Here is a 15,495-nt window from a genome sequence, read left to right on the forward strand (position 1 = left end):
CCCATCTCCCGCCCCCCCACCCCCTGTCCCCCATCCCCCATCTATCTCCATCTCTCTCACTATCTATTCTCTAGCGGGCCACCTGTGTGTATCTAGGGATCTAGTTTTGTGCTGGGCCCTCCCTGCAGTCTCCTGCTGAGATGCCAGGGCGCCACGAGGCAGGGGCGCCTGGTACTGAGCCGAGGTAGGGTGCCTGGCAGCCAGGTCCTCCGCGGTCGCCTCCCTCCACCTTCGTGAGAAGCCCAGGGAAGGGCCCTCTGTGTTGTCCCCATCCCGGAGACTCGGGCACCAAGGATGATGTCCCTGGCCGGGGGCAGCGTGGGATTGAGTCCCGGCCGTCTCCCTCTGAGCGCCGCCTCCAGGCCACACCGCGCCTGCGGAGCCCGTGGCTCGGGGAGGATTCGTGGGGAGACGCGGGCGCGCTGCCGGGTTTCATCACGAGAACGGCTGCTGAGAGATCAGTCCAAGGACTTCCCGAGAAATCCTTGAAAAGTCGGTGTGTTTGCGGGAGGACGGAAGCCCCCCTGGTCTCCGGGACGCGCGAGGATGGGCCGGTGGGTCATGGTCAGTGATGGCAGCTGCCGGGGCCCGAGGAGCGAGGACGGCGCGCGGCCGTGTGGCCGGGGCTCCGGGGGCACCGCCCGCCCGGCAGCAGAAGCATGGGGACTGGCCCGGCCCGATGTCCCCTCTGGCGCTGTGCGGGTTTCCTTCTCAATGGCCCGCTTGCCGAACTTGGGGATGGTAGCAGCTTGTCCCTCCGCTACGTGACCGGTGGGTCCCCCAGACAGAACTCAGGAGAGGCCTGCCGCTCCCCCCCACCCCCCTGCAACCTCAGAACAAGGCCCGCGGCTGTGGCTTCTGGTGCCGGGCCTGGGCGTCCCCTCTGCGGGGCCACACCAGAGGCCGGACGCTGGTCTCTTCCTCCGTGAAGCCCCGATGGAGGGATGTGGCGGGGGAAGCAGCTGGCGCCGGCGCCGAGAGCAGACGCCGCGGCGTCTCCGAGTGGGCGCGGCGTGGACGCGGCCGGAGCGGCCCATCTCCCCGGCCCGCGCACCGCCAGCGCCGTGGTCAGTGCTGTCCGTGCATCCTCGGGTGACCCCCGGGGGGCAGTGCGGGGCGGGGGTGGCCTCCCGCTGCCGGCTGCCTTGTTGGCTTTGCGGGCAGCGGCCCTGTGCGTCTGCAGCGTGTCTGCTTCTCACGTGCCCCAAGCCGGGGCCCCCCGCTCCCGCCCGGACCCCCGAGCACCCACCGCCCTGCATCTGTATGTCCTGCCAGGGGAAGGAAGCTCTCCAGAGAAGCTGCCAACATAGATAGGTTTTTATATTGCAGTTTATAAAGCGTCAATAGTGACTGATTCCCGAAGATCTCAAAGGACGACTTAATCCTTCTTTTTTAAAATTTTTGATGTTTATTTATTTTTGAGAGAGAGGGAGAGAGAGTGCGAGCAGGGGAGGGTCAGAGACAGGGGGAGGCACAGAGTCCAAAGCAGGCTCCAGGCCCGAGCTGCCAGCACAGAGCCCAAAGCAGGCTCCAGGCCCGAGCTGCCAGCACAGAGCCCGACGCGGGGCTCGAACCCACAGACGGGGAGATCATGACCTGAGCCAAAGTCGGGCACTTGCAGACTGAGCCCCCCAGGCGCCCGTTAGGACGACTTAATCCAATGGAGGGGTTAATAGGAAAACGTGAGCCCGGTAGCAGGAGGTCCAGCACCCTCAGGGAGAAGGGGAGCCCAGATGTGGGGCGTCTCACCTCCCTCCGGCCCGGAGCACCCCCGGGCAGACACCGCTTCCTTCAGATTTCCCTCTGCCCCACAGCCCCACGTCCACACTGCGTGCAGCCCAAGACACCTTCTGTCCAGTTCTGGACACCCATCCGTGCGGAGGGCCGTGCTGGGGCTGCGTGGCCCCTGTGGGTGGACTCTCTCTCTCCCCGTCTCTCTGTCTCTCATCTCTCTCCGTCTGCCCCATCTCCCTTCCTGTCTCTCTTTTTGTCTCCCTGTCTCTCTCTGGGGTGGGGGGTGGGCTCCACCGGGATGCCCCCACTTAGGTGGCCCAGTTACCTGCCAGACACAGACCTGCCTCCCGGTGCTTTGGAGACACGGCACCCTGTTTTGCCGAGTGTGAGACAGTTGTGATATTTTCGGTGTGATTCATCAAACTCCTCTTTCTAAAAAGAATTTAAAGTAGCTTAAAATGAGATAAAATACACACAGTTAACTGTAAAGGCTAAAGTTTATAAAGTCAACATAAAGAAGTACTGAGGAAAACAGAAGCTTCAGAAACCAGACATTAAGACCCGTGGCTGGAATTCACGGTTAGTCCTGGGGTCCCAGGAGCAGGAACTGAGCAGGAGCCAGGGCTGGGCATGGCGGGTGGGGAGCAGGGGTGGGAGGGAGCAGGGGCGGGGGGGGGAGCAGGGGCTGGGGGGGAGCAGGGGCAAGGGGGAGCAGGGGCGGGAGGGAGAAGGGGCTGGGGGGAAGAAGGGGGGGGGGGAGCAGGGGCTGGGGGGGAGCAGGGGCAAGGGGGAGCAGGGGCGGGAGGGAGAAGGGGCTGGGGGGAAGAAGGGGGGGGGGGAGCAGGGGCTGGGGGGGAGCAGGGGCAAGGGGGAGCAGGGGCGGGAGGGAGAAGGGGCTGGGGGAAGAAGGGGTTGGGGGGAGCAGGGGCTGGGGGGGAGCAGGGGCGGGAGGGAGCAGGGGCTGGGGGGGAGGAGGGGCTGGGGGAAGGAGGGAGGTGGCGGGAGTGGGCGGGTTTCCCATGTTTTCCTGGGAACTCAGGACAGGGCCCGCTGGGGGACGCTGTCCTACGCCATCCGCGACAGAAGACTTCTGTCAGGTGCAGCTTTATTTGAGGCTCCTGCAAGGAGGAACATCGCTGCAGCCACCGGGAGGGGGCCCAAAGTGACACGAACGGGAGCGTGGTGATGGTGGCCCAGCCCGTGGGCTCGTGAGGCTGTGTCCACCTGGGACAGACTTGGAGTGACCCCACAAATAGCCCACCTTCACAGCCACCTTCCTGGGGACTGGGCCCTCTGCCCAGGCACGTGGGCACCTGGAGGGCAGCCCAGGGGAGGCGACCCTCGTATGTGGGAGGGCCTCTGGTGCCCGGCTGCCACGGGGCAGGCCCTCGTGCTCTGGGAGCCACATCGGCCCACGGCGACCTCGTCACGCTGGCAGGAAGGTGGAGAAACCTAGCTTGGAAGGGGGCTGTGCGCGGGGCACGGGTGCAGGAAGGGCCGCGGCCAAGATAGCTCTTTCTTCGCAAGGTGGATCTGGATCTGCTTCGGGTTGGTTCAGAGGCTCCCTTGACTTCCCCAAGGGTCAGGCTGCACACTTTTAACCTCAGAATGGTTTCAAGTCAGGCATCCACAGTCGGCCCCCTGCCAGGGAGAACCTTCTGTGATGCTCTTCTAAACAGCACGGCTTCCCAGCACCGTGGCTTCCCCACAGCACGGCTGCCCGGGCAGATTCGCTGTAAACCGTGGCCCGGCCTCTCTCCTGGGAACCCAGGGAGCAGAATTGCAATATAGCTTGGTTTAGTGCTGACCAAGTCCACGTTGGAGAAGACCTTGCACAGAAAATTGTGTTGTGGTCACCACTGCTGCTGCACCCGTATTCCGAGAGGGTTTGCACAACAGGGCCCGTTTGACTTTAGGGCCCTCCCGATACGGGATCTGTTTAATGTATGTGCACCAATGAACTTTACTGCCTCTTTCTGCTGCCAGGGTAGGAAGGCGACTTCGGTGCAGTGCCCTGAGCATTGAATTACTTCTGCTCAGGGTTCCGTTCATAAAAGACAACCCAAGCCTCTTCCTATAAACACCACCTCGAAGGCATGCTCCCCGCCCTCCTGCCCCCTCCCGGCCACGAGCAGGCAGGACGGGGACGTAGCAGCCAAACAGACTTTAGTAAAGCAAGCCGGAGCTCTCGTCCACACGAGTGCTGCCTGCGAAGCCGAGACGCAGAGCTGGAAGGAAAATAGCCGTGCGTGGGGCCTACCACAGGGAGCCGCCGTAGCAGGACCGGGGCGGCCTTGCCTGCTTGAGCAAGGGCACCTTGGCCAGTGGGCGGAGGCCAGACCCATCTGCCGTGAGTCAGGACAGCACAGCCCCAAAGACCACTTGTCACTCTGCCCTCGTTCACGAGGGGCCAGGAGCCCCTCGATGACAGATCCCAAATGCCAGGTTTCGTGACACTGGAAAGGTCACTTGAAAAGGCCATCAGTGGCCTCAGGAGACTCTGGATGCTCATGCATGGCCCCGGGTGACTCCAGGTGGCTCTGGGTACCTATGAATAAACCCAGATGACTCTGTTTGCCCTGGGTCGTCTTGAGGGGGTGTGAGCAGCCATGGGTGGCCATAAATGTCTCTGAGTGGCTCTTGGTAGCTGTGTGTGGATGTGGAGGACCCTGGTTATCTAATGGCCATTGGTGGCCCTGGATGGCTCTGGAAGATACCGGGTATTCTTGGGTGACCTGTATGGTTTGGGGTGGTCTCTGCTGGGTCTTGGTGGTGCTCTGCATTCCTGGGTGTCCCGGATGGTCCTACATTGTGATGGGTGGCACTAGATGATTCTGATGGCTGTGTGTGGCCTGGGGGCCCTGCATGACCATGTTGATGCTGAGCGGCCGCAAGTGGTAGTGGATGGCCACAGATGGCCCTTAGTCACACTGTCTGCGGGTACCTGGTTCTGCCAGGGTGGCCCTGGTGACCCTGCATGTCTCTGGGTGCACAGAGATGGCCATGGCTGTTTTGGGGGGTTGGGCACCGTCCTTTTTCTGTGACGCTGGCAGGGATTCTGGCATCTGAGCGCTCACTGGTTGTCTCTGGTACTTAGAAAAGTTGCCGGGCGTCCAAGGTCCAAGGAGCCGGCCTGGGGAGGGGAGGGCCTGCTGACGCCGGGTGCCCCCGCCCAGGCGCGTGCTGACATCATGTGTTCCCTGCCCAGGCGCGTGCTGAAGCCGCGTGCTCCCCACCCTGACCCCGTGTGACCCCACCCAGGAGTGTGCTGACGTCATGTGTTCCCTGCCCAGGCGTGTGCTGACGCCATGTGCTCCCCGCCCTGACGTCGTGTGCCCCCCCCCGCCCGCCCTGACGCCGTATGCTCCCTCTCCAGGCGCGTGTTGACGTCGCGTGCTCCCCGCCCTGACGCCGTGTGCTCCCCGCCCCCGGCGCGCGCTGACGGCGTGTGCTCCCAGCCCTGACGCCGCGTGCTTCCCGCCCCAGGCGCGTGCTGACGGCGTGTGCTCCCCGTCCCCGGCGCGCGCTGACGCCGTGTGCTCCCTGCCCTAGGCGTGGGCTTCACGGTCATCCTCATCTCCCTGTACGTGGGCTTCTTCTACAACGTCATCATCGCCTGGGCGCTGCACTACTTCTTCTCCTCCTTCGCCGCGGAGCTGCCGTGGGTCCACTGCAACAACACGTGGAACAGCCCCGACTGCGTGGACGCGCGCTCCGCCGGCCCCGGCTCGGGCCCCAACCGCACCCTCCACACCACGCCCGCCACCGAGTACTTCGAGTAAGTGGGGGTCCGGGGACACGGCCCTTCCGTGGCTGCCTTGGGCAGGGCGGGATGCGGGAGCCCCGGGGGGTCGGCCGCGCTGCTGCCCGCGAGGTGTGCCGAGGGCCCTTGCCCTGTGCTGCGCCCCCGTCCCGTGCCCGTGGGCTCTCGGGGGGCGCCGTGCCGAATCCCACCTCTGGTGGCCCAGCGACGCTCTCGCGGGGTGAGTCCTCGGCAGCCTTGGTGTGGGTGCGGGAGGCTGGCGGAGGCGGCGCACGGAAGGCAGGGGGGCGGGGTGGGGGGCACCGGGCTCTGCCTCGTCAGCTCCCCCGGCCACCCCTGCACGCTGTGCAGGACTCGTCTCCAGCCTTGTTCAACACGCTGACTGTTGCTTTTTCCGAGATGTTCTGTTCCCGGTACAAACGCAACATTAGTTCTGGTCCGAGTCTGCCCTCGGTCCCCACGTCCAGTGGCGCCCCCGGTGCCCCCCCCCTTCCAGCCCCTGCCCTCCGCGCCACTTGGCATCCAGCACCTGCGAACACGTCACTCTGGCCGAATCTGTTCTTCTCGGGGTCCTTTCTGCCACGGCTCCTGCCCCCCTCGCTCTCATCCCACGTGGTCCGACCCAGCCTGGAAGGGCCGTCAGTGGCCCGATGGGTACATCGCTTCTCCTCAGAATGCACACACTTGCCGAGGACCCGCTGTGTCCCAAGGCCGCCCTGCCGGGGCGATGCCGACCTGGCCTTGGCGGAGTGGTGTGCCAGAGACGCGTTGGTAAACGTGGGCGGGCCGGGTGGGGTGTGGAGCTCTAGCGCTGGCGGCTCCGGGAGCCCCTCCTGGGTCCCCGCGTAGCTCAGGCTGCCCCAGCGTCCCCACAGGCAGCTTCTTCCGGAGATGAGCACAGGGCATCCCGGGGGCTTCCCGCTGACGCCAAAATTTCACAGCCAGTGGGACGTTTCTTCTGGGGACTGAGTCTCGGCTGCCCGCTTCCATGTATTCTGTTAACGTTTCTATGTGGAAATGAGTCTGCTCACAACTTAGCAAAAGGAACTTCGACCGACGAAAATAAAACAACTCTGGTTTCACCAGCAAATAGGCACGTTTGCAAAACACGCGTGGAGTTGAAAACCGTGAGCTGAGAAACACAGTGTCTGGGTGCCTAGGCGTCAGACCCGTCCTCCCGAGAAGACCCAGGGACTGGGCAGGTGGACAGACCACCCCCCCCCCCAGGATCTCCATTTCTGTCCCAGAACGGTTCGAGGAGGCCTTTCCTGGGAGAAAGGGGCCCCGTCCCGGGCACAGGGGAGAGAAACAGCGCCTCCGGGCAGCCGGGAGACCCGACCCGCGGACGTCCAAGATACCGCCAGCAGGGAGGTGGGTGTCCTGGATTTGAGCTGCGTTTCGGACACTGAGACTCCGAATGCTTTGTTCTGGGATTCTGAGCCCCGAGCGGGGACCGAATCTCTGTCGTGGAAAGTGGCCTCGAGGGGCGGGGACAGGTCAGGTGGGTTGGGAGGGTCTGGGGCGATGCCGGGAGGATGTTCTCCCCGGACCGTGGCCAGGAAGAGCAGTCAGGGCGGGTGACCGTCGTGTGCCATGGGACTTGCTTGTGTTTTTAGGACGCCGTCGGTGGCGGTTGGCGACTGGAGGAGAGTGAACGGGGGGTTGAGGGGAGCGGGGGGGCCGTGAGCCCCGCCAGCTCTCCGGGGTGGCCGGCTGGTTTCAGAGGTCTGTCTGTCCCTCTTGACTTGCCCAAGAGACGCCGGCCAGGCGCGTCTGTGAGAAAGGAGAGCGGGGGAAGTTTATCTGAGTGTGTGGGTGGGACTCGCAGTGCGACGAGGAAGCGAGAATTGCCCAGAAAAGGAGGAGTCGAGTTTGCCGTCGCTTGCCGCTGTCTCGCTAACTGCTCCGTTTCCCAAACGTGACGCTGACGGGCCGGGCCCCGGCTGCATGTGCCCTCCCCCTGTGGCCCAGGCTCAGCTTGGCTGGGATCAGAGGTAAGGGGTCCGCAGGGGACCCCCTGCACCAGAAAGGGGAGATGAGGACCCAGTGGCGCGCGAGCACCTGGGGCCCCGCGGTCAGGCCCACCACGCTGAGGGACGCTCAGCCGCTCGGTGCTGGCTTGGGTCTAATCCGTCGTTACACCAACAAATTGGGGACTAAGGTTGCGTGCTGAGGCGTCTCTCGCTATTTCGAGATGGCTACCCGTGCAAGTTTGAAGTTTGGAGAGCTCACGGAGGCTGGAAGGTGCCAAGTGATGCCATTGGGGGCCACCTGTCTTTTGTTTGGAGGCGTGGACGGATTCACGGGGGAAAGGACTCCGCCAAGCACGTGGCTCCTCCTGAGACCCCAGAGTGAAAACTGATGGTGCTGTTACTCTCGTCACATCTTCCCCAAGAAAGCGGAGCCCCAGAACCGCTGTCCTCAGCAGCCCCTGCGCCAGCCGAGGGTCCCGGTTTCAGTCCCTGGTGGGCGTGCCCGAGGAGACCCTGCAGGCTCGGAGCAGAAGCCAGAGGCTCGTGGCTGTGGCTCCCAGGGCTGAGAAACCGTGCAGGGGACTCGCTGGACGGCCATGAGGACCGAGCCAGGACTGCGCCCGTGGGCTTGGAGACCCCCAGACAGGCTCGTGTAACTCCAACCACTTTAAACGTCCCCGAGTCCCACAGACGCTTATCAACACCACCTTCGCCTACTTTCCGCTGTAAACTAGAGAGCTATATGTTCGAAGCTACTTACACGTTTGCCTCTAGGAGACGGCTTTAGCTGCTCCCCCAAAGCTCCTTGTGCTGTTTTCACTTTCATTCGGTTCCAAGTATTCCCTGATCTGCCTGGTAATTTCTTCTTTGACTCATGGGAGATTTTGGAGGCGTTCCCGTTTAGTGTCGAAAATTTTGGAGGTTTTCTAGATACGCTTCTGTTCTTGATTTCTGATTTAATTCTGATTTAGTGACATAATATACGTATAAAGCCTCATTGTTCCAAACTCTACTGAGACCTTTCGTGCCTAGCGTGTGGTTTACGCTGGTGGGTATTGTGGGTGCACTGGCACAGGACGTGAGTCCTGCTGTCGCTGGGAAGGGACTTGCACCCACGGGTCGTGTGAGCTCCTGTGCCACCCGCCGGGTCTTCTGCGTCCTCACTGTCCGCCGTGCTACCGGCTGTGGGACGTGCTGTGGGAATGTGGGCTGTGCATGTGCCTCCTTGTCTTGATTCCATCGGCTTCAGCTTGACTTGTGCTTCTGGGACTCTGTGGCGAAGAGTGTGTGTGTGTGTGTGTGTGTGTGTGTGTGTGTGTGTGTCAAGTCTTTGAGCGGACCATTTCCATATAAAACGTCCCCCTTGGTCACGTTCCTCGTCCTGGAGCAGCTTTGTCCAGCAGCAGCGTTCCTCCCCGGCCCCTGATGGGCCGTGTCTGCACTGGCACCTTTTCCATCCTGTGTTTTTAACCCACGTATGTCATAGCGAGCGCGCGTTTCCTGCAGGCGGCGTTGAGATGGTTCTTGCTGTTTCTGCAGAACAACCACCTCTGCCTCGTCATAGGGCTTTCCGTTCAATAATCACTCACGAGGTCGGGTTTAAGTCTTTCGTCTCCATGTTTTTCCTGTGTGTCCCATCTCTTTGTGTTCTGTTTCCTCTACTTGTCCCTCCTTTTGAATTCATGAACACTTAGGCTTCCGTTTGAGTTACACCGTTGGCTAATCAGCTATAGCGGCTCTTTGTTTTAATTTCTGTGGCTGTTTACCGGGTTTATGACCCACATCTGTAACTCGTCACGGTCTACGTTCAGATGGCGTCGTGCCACCCCACGTGGAAACTAGGAGCCTCACAACAACGTGCTCCCATTCTCACTCCTGCCCTTTATTGTCACAGATTTTGTTTCCACAATCTGTTATAAACTCCACAACATGTCGCTACTATTTTTGCTTTAAACGCTCCGTTGTATTTCGGGTACGTCTAAGTGGAAAAATACCTTTCACGTTTACGAGCACATCCGCTGTTTCTGGTGCTCTCCCTGCCCTATGCAGATGCAGATTTCCATTTGGGCATCATTTCCTCCTTTCTGAAGGGTTTCCTTTAACACGTCCTACAGCATAGACTTGCTGGCAACGAATTCTCTCTGCTTTAGTTTTTCTGAAACATGTTGCCTTCTTCTGGGGGGAGTTCCGTAAATTGTGGTGAACTATACATAACAAAATACATCTCTTTAACCGTTCTAGCGTGCGGTTTAACATTACACAGTCACAGCACCGTGCAGCTGTCACCACCACCCATCTCCAGGACTTTCTCGTTCTCCCAAACTGAAGCTCTGTCCCCGTGAAACACTAACTCCCTCCCCACCCCCACCCCAGCCCCTGGCGCCCACTATCTTGTGCTCTGTCTCTATGAATTCGATGACCGTAGGGACCTCATGTAGGAAGAATCGTTCAGCGTTTGTCCTCGTGTCTGGCTTATTTCACTCAGCATGATGTCCCCAAGGGCCATCCCTGCTGTAGCAGCTATCCGTTTCCTTCCTTTTAAGGCTGATCACTATTCCACTGTATGGATGAACCATATTTTTCTTGTTCATCTGTCGATGGACACTTGGGTTGTTTTTCTGTCTTGGCGCAATGAACACAGGGGTGCAAGTATATTTTCGAGTTAGTGTTTTCGTCTTCTTCGGATAAAGTTGACTTTTCATTTTGTTGGTGGTTTCCTATGCTGTGCAGAAACTTCCTAGTCTGATGTAGCCCCACTTTGCCCATCTTTAAATCGAATTGTTTGGGGGGCATTTTGTTATGGAGATACAAATCGTTCCATATTCTGGTTGTTACTCGCTTACCTATTTTCTCATTCTGTGAGTTACCTTTTTCTCTGTCAGTAGTGTCCTTTGATGCACAAAGTTTTTGTTTTGATGAAGTCGGTTTATCTATTTTGTCGTTGTTGCTTGTGATTTTGATGTCACATCAGAAAACCCATTGCCAAACCCAAGGTCACAAAGACTTGCCCTTTTCTTCCAAGAACGTTATCATTTTACCTCTTCCATCCAGTCCTTTTCCCGTCTCGACTTAAGTTTTGTGTTGTGGTTGTAGGCCATGTGTTCCGCCTGTGTGTCTGCTAATTTTCTTCTTCCACGTCGGACGTAGTAAGTTTGACTTTTGCATTAGGTTTTGTTGTCTTCCTTTAAGGACTGTTAGTTGCGTTCTGGCGGGAAGTTAATTTGCTCGCGGAGAGCTTTATCGTCTTGACGCCGGTCCGTAAGCTGTCTCTCGGTGGTTCTGGGCACTGCCGTGTGGCGCTTCGGGGCCTCCCCTGAGCTCCCCGTGTGACCCACAGGTGCCCCGCCCTGGCCTGTGGGAGCCCCTGGGTCCTGCACCGTGAATTGGTGGACACGGGGACGCGTCCTTCCCGGACCTCCGGCCGCCCGAGCTTTATCGACACTGCCGTCACTTGCGGTCCTTGGGACACACCTGCTCCAGCCTCGGGGACGCCCTGCCAGACAGGAAGCTGGGGCGTTACTGGGCTCACCTCATCCTTTGCCTTCTCCCGGGGGGGGCAGCCCTGCATCATCTCCGGTCTCGTCTGCAAACACACGTTTGGTGTCCTTCGTCCGGCTTCCGATTGTCTGCCACGTCGCAGACCGGTACACGTGTGTGAGGCCTTGCAGGGAGGCCGAGGTGTGACTGGACCTTCGGTCACGCGGTCTCCCTCGGTGCTGTCGTCCCAAAGAGACTTCTGTTGGTGAGGAGAGGGCCCGGGTGAAGTGGTCTGGCTGGGGGGCCAGGACGCGGGGGCGTCAGGCAGGGCCAGGGCTGCGGGGAAGGGAGAGAAGGAAGTCGTTGGAAATCGTGCTGCCAGAGGAGGCCCCGGGGAGGACAGACTCAGGGGAGGGCAGCCCCCGGGGAGGATGGACTCAGGGCAGGACGGGCAGGGCACAGCTGCCCGAGCGTTGTTGCCCCAGGGATCTCCACTCCTGGACCTCACACAGAAGACAGCATGTGTGTGTGTCGGGTCGGGGGCTCCTGTCGCGTGAGGGGTGGCCTGCACTCCATAGAGGAGAGAGGTTGATGTGACACTTTGGTGGTGCTGAGGGAGCTGGGAGTGTCGAGTTGGGCTCTGTTCGTGCCCGTCACCCCCTCCCCCCGCCACGAAACTGTGATTCTGGAGTCTGAAAGCCCGGATTCCTCCACCATGGCTCCGGGACGCCTATAGCTGGTGGGAAGCTCTGGGGTCCGCAGATTTCTACCGTGGGCATCGGGATTCTTCTCTTAGGACCTCAGCAAACCTGGGCAGTGATGGCTCCTTTCATAACGGGGCCCCTGCGCTTCCTGGAGCAGCGGCACAGCCTGCCGTCAGGGTCAACCCGAAATCCCGGCCTCCGAGGCCAGGCAGCGGGTGCACGGCGAATGTGATGGTGCCGCCGCCTTCCCCGCGGGCGGTCACGGGGACCTAAGGGACTACGGTGCAGGGAGGCACCCAGGACCCCACAGGTGGCCACGGGAACTAAGGGTTCTGTGTATCTAAGGAGAAAGCCTGTAAAGAGGCGCCCAGGGGGGCGTCTGGGTGGCTCAGTCGGTTGAGCGTCCGACTTCGGCTCAGGTCACAATCTCGCGGTTTGTGAGTTCGAGCCCCGCGTCGGGCTCTGCGCTGACGGCTCAGAGCCTGGAGCTGCTTCGGATTCTGTGCCTCCCTCTCTCTCTGCTCCTAACCCACTCGCATTCTGTCTCTGTCTCTCTCAAGAATAAATAAACATTAAAAAAGAAAAACATCTTAAGAGGTGCCCAGGACCCTCGCACACGGGCACGGGATCTAAGGGGATGCCGCGCAGAGAGGCACCCGGGACCCCCGCGGATGTTCGCAGGGATCTAAGGAGAGACCGGGCCCCAGGGAGTGCTCCGTGGGCCACGAGTCCCGCTGCCTTTCTTCGTGGCCTCGTGTTCTGCCCTTAGGATGGGTTCCCTCCACGAGACGGGTTCCTGGGCAAGCCTGGATCAGAGTCGTCCTGAGTCCGTTGCCCGCGGAACCCTGCTCGAGGCAGCTGGAGCGTGAGAGCGGGTGCTGCCAGCCGTTCCGCCGTCCCCTGAGAGAGCGGCGAAGGCGTGTGTGTGACCCGAGCTCAGTCTCGTTTCTGCCGAGGGCGCCCTGGACCACCGCGCAGGGCACCACATCACCGAGCACCTTCCCTCTGGTTTCTGCAGCTCCGCAAAGCGGGGGCGCTGAGCGCGAGAGGTCGGGGCTGGGCTTCTGCGGGCTCCCGGCAACATACAGCCCTGGAGGGCACGGGCCCCGCGCCCCAGCCGCGCTGGTGGGCCTGACCCTTCTGAGTGGGGTCTCCGGTCCCATCGGGCGGGGGGATTTCCGCCAGGCCTCTTGGGGGCGGGGAGTTCTCTGGGCAAGCTCAGCTTTCCGGTTCCGGTTCCGGATAGGGAGGCAGCACCCCGAAGCACCCGCCTGTCCCACCCTCTCCAGGCGAGGCGTGCTGCACCTTCACGAGAGCCGTGGCATCGACGACTTGGGCCCCCCTCGGTGGCAGCTCACATCCTGCCTGGTGCTGGTCATCATCCTCCTCTACTTTAGCTTGTGGAAGGGAGTGAAGACTTCTGGGAAGGTGAGGCCTTGCCCACTAGGGAGAGGACACACGGCCATGCTCGGGGAGTGAACTTGGGGGCCGCGGTTGGGGTGGGGAGTGGAGAGGTGGGCCGTGGTACGTCGGGGAGGGCACAGGTGGCTGTGGTAGGTTGACAGGTGGACAGGCGGCCGTGGGTAAGGAATGGCGTCAAGAGAAAGGCGCTCACGGCAGGGTGTTTCCAGCGTGAACGCAAGCACACATAAATTGGTTTTTGCCGATGAAAATATTTTGGTGGTTATCTGGGCACCCAAAGCAATTTTGACCAAAACGTGCATCGCTTGCTGTATGCATGGAGTAGGATACCAACCCCCGGGAGCCTCTCGGTGGACGGGTTCCTTTCCTCCCTCCGTCTCCCAGCCCGGAGTCGGTCGGCTACACGCCGACTACGCGTGCGTTTGCACACCCAGTGCAAATTCACTGCGTCTCTCTCATCAGAGACTCAGCCCCTCCCGCCCACTGCTGCAGACCAAACGCAGAAGAGGAATGTCCCTTCTCTGCCAAATGGTCTGTTCCATTTTAATCCCTGGGAAAGTTACAGGGTAGAGGGCGTTAACAGTGAGCTGCAGGGGGACTTTGCTGAGCTGGCATCCTGTGACTGTTTGGGACGATGGGTTTCCCATCCGGAGGCCACCAACCACGGAGACGCTGTGCCCGCCCTGCCGGTGGGTGGCCGGTGACGCCTGGTGGCACTCTGCTCTCCCAGGTTGTGTGGATCACGGCCACCATGCCGTACGCCGTCCTCTTTGCCCTGCTTCTTCGAGGACTCACTCTCCCTGGGGCCGTCGACGGCATCCGAGCGTACCTGAGCGTAGACTTCCACCGACTCTGCGAGTCTTCTGTGAGTACGGCCTCGCTCGTGGCCCCGCTGTGCGCACGTGCTAGCAGGCTCCGTGCCGCGGGGCTCCCCCCGCGTTTTGGGGCAGGGACCCCGAAGGCGGCAGCGGGGCCGGAGCCTCTTACTTGCCCTGCTGTGTCCACCGGCCCCGGGCCCCGCCCGCCGAGTGCACCGTCAGGCCAAACAGAGGGGCCTGCGGGCGTGGCAGGGAGCTGAATGGACCCGATAAGAAAGTTGGGGGAGCAGGTCCCCTGCTCAGTCTCTGCAGGAACAGAACAGAAGGCTGCTTCCACCCGGCACCTTCCGCGTGGCCCACCCCTCTCCCAGACAGAGGCCCTCGGCTTCCTCTGCCCAGCCTGTGCCAGCAAGTGTGGCCACGCACCTGGAACGCAGCCCGAGCTCTGGCTCCCTGCTCAGCACGGGTGCACGGACCAAGGCCCCCTCCTGGGGGAGCCAGACCTTGTTGGTGACTCACGTATGGTGCCGTGGCACACGGGAGCCATCTAAGTCACGCCACGTCAGAAACTAGGTCTGCGGCGGGCCATGCGTTTCTCCAGCACAGGACGCGTTCGTTCTGTGTGCAGATATTGGGGGACGGCCTCGTGAAGGGAGGAGGCCTGGCCAGGCTGTGGGACAGAGGTCTCCCAGGACAGGGAGAGAGAAGCCACAGCGGCATTTTAGGGAAACAAAACCCAGAAATGGGGGTGGCCATGGGCAGAGGCGGGCGGTGATGGAAAAGGCATTCAGGGCAGATCATTGAAAATTCAGGTGCACTAGATTTTAGCAGATGGTGGGGACCCCAGTGGCTGCCCGGGGAATGGCCTCACGGGGAAGGGCGGCCGGGATTTGGGGGGATGAGGCGGGGGACCGGGGGCCTTTTGGATGATTGTTGCCCGATGCCACTAGGAGGCGGTGAGAGTCAGGTGTGGCGCTTAGCCGCGAGGAGGGAAGGCGCAGCCCCCAGGTAGAAATGGGGGCAACAGGTAGGAGGGAAGGCAGGTGCAGCTCCTAGCCCCCAGGCAGCCGGGGAGTGGCGGGGCAAGGTTGTGCAGGTGCAGCAGCGGTGAGAGGCACCCACAGGCAAGGGCGGGGTGAGCAGCACACAGCGGTCCACGCGAAGACAGGCAGCGAAGCCGTGAGAGCAGCAGGCGGGTGCTCCGTGAGAGCGAGGAAAGCGGGAGAGCATCCACATGGTGGAAGGCCGATGGGCAGACACGGTGTTCTTGCAGGAGGAGGAGGCTGTGGGTGTCAGAGGCCAGTGGCGGGAGGAGGAAGAATTCGAAGAAAATAACGTGAGAACGACGTAAAGAGGCTAGTACTTCAAGCGGGAAAACCAGGCAGTGCACAGGAAGAAGCCAGACTGATGCTGCGGAAAGACGCTCATGTGTGAGGCAGAGAAGAGGAAATGGCAGACGTGAGAGGTTGCCGAAGATCAGGTAGATGATGGATGATAGATGGAAGGTAGAATTAATAGATAAATGGATGGATAGATGCATCGATGGATAGGTAGATAGGTCTGTAGGTAGGTAGGTAGATGATGGATGGATGGATGGATGGATG

At 61.0% G+C, this 15,495-nt stretch overlaps 1 protein-coding gene across 1 annotated transcript in view; it reads left to right on the top strand.

Annotated features, from left to right (window-relative positions):
* Window positions 1-5,264: 5,264 nt before the first annotated feature.
* The window catches only part of SLC6A3 (solute carrier family 6 member 3), a gene marked incomplete at its 5' end in the record, with an annotated part of 29,957 nt that continues 19,726 nt past the window's right edge, over window positions 5,265-15,495 (top strand). Inside the window, 3 exons of the mRNA XM_049648308.1 lie at window positions 5,265-5,512; window positions 12,941-13,079; window positions 13,804-13,938. Coding sequence (XP_049504265.1) covers window positions 5,265-5,512; window positions 12,941-13,079; window positions 13,804-13,938 — 522 coding nt within the window. The remainder of the gene's footprint in view (window positions 5,513-12,940; window positions 13,080-13,803; window positions 13,939-15,495) is intronic.

The sequence above is a fragment of the Panthera uncia genome (genome assembly GCF_023721935.1).
Source record: "Panthera uncia isolate 11264 chromosome A1 unlocalized genomic scaffold, Puncia_PCG_1.0 HiC_scaffold_17, whole genome shotgun sequence".
Classification (NCBI taxonomy): domain Eukaryota; kingdom Metazoa; phylum Chordata; class Mammalia; order Carnivora; family Felidae; genus Panthera; species Panthera uncia.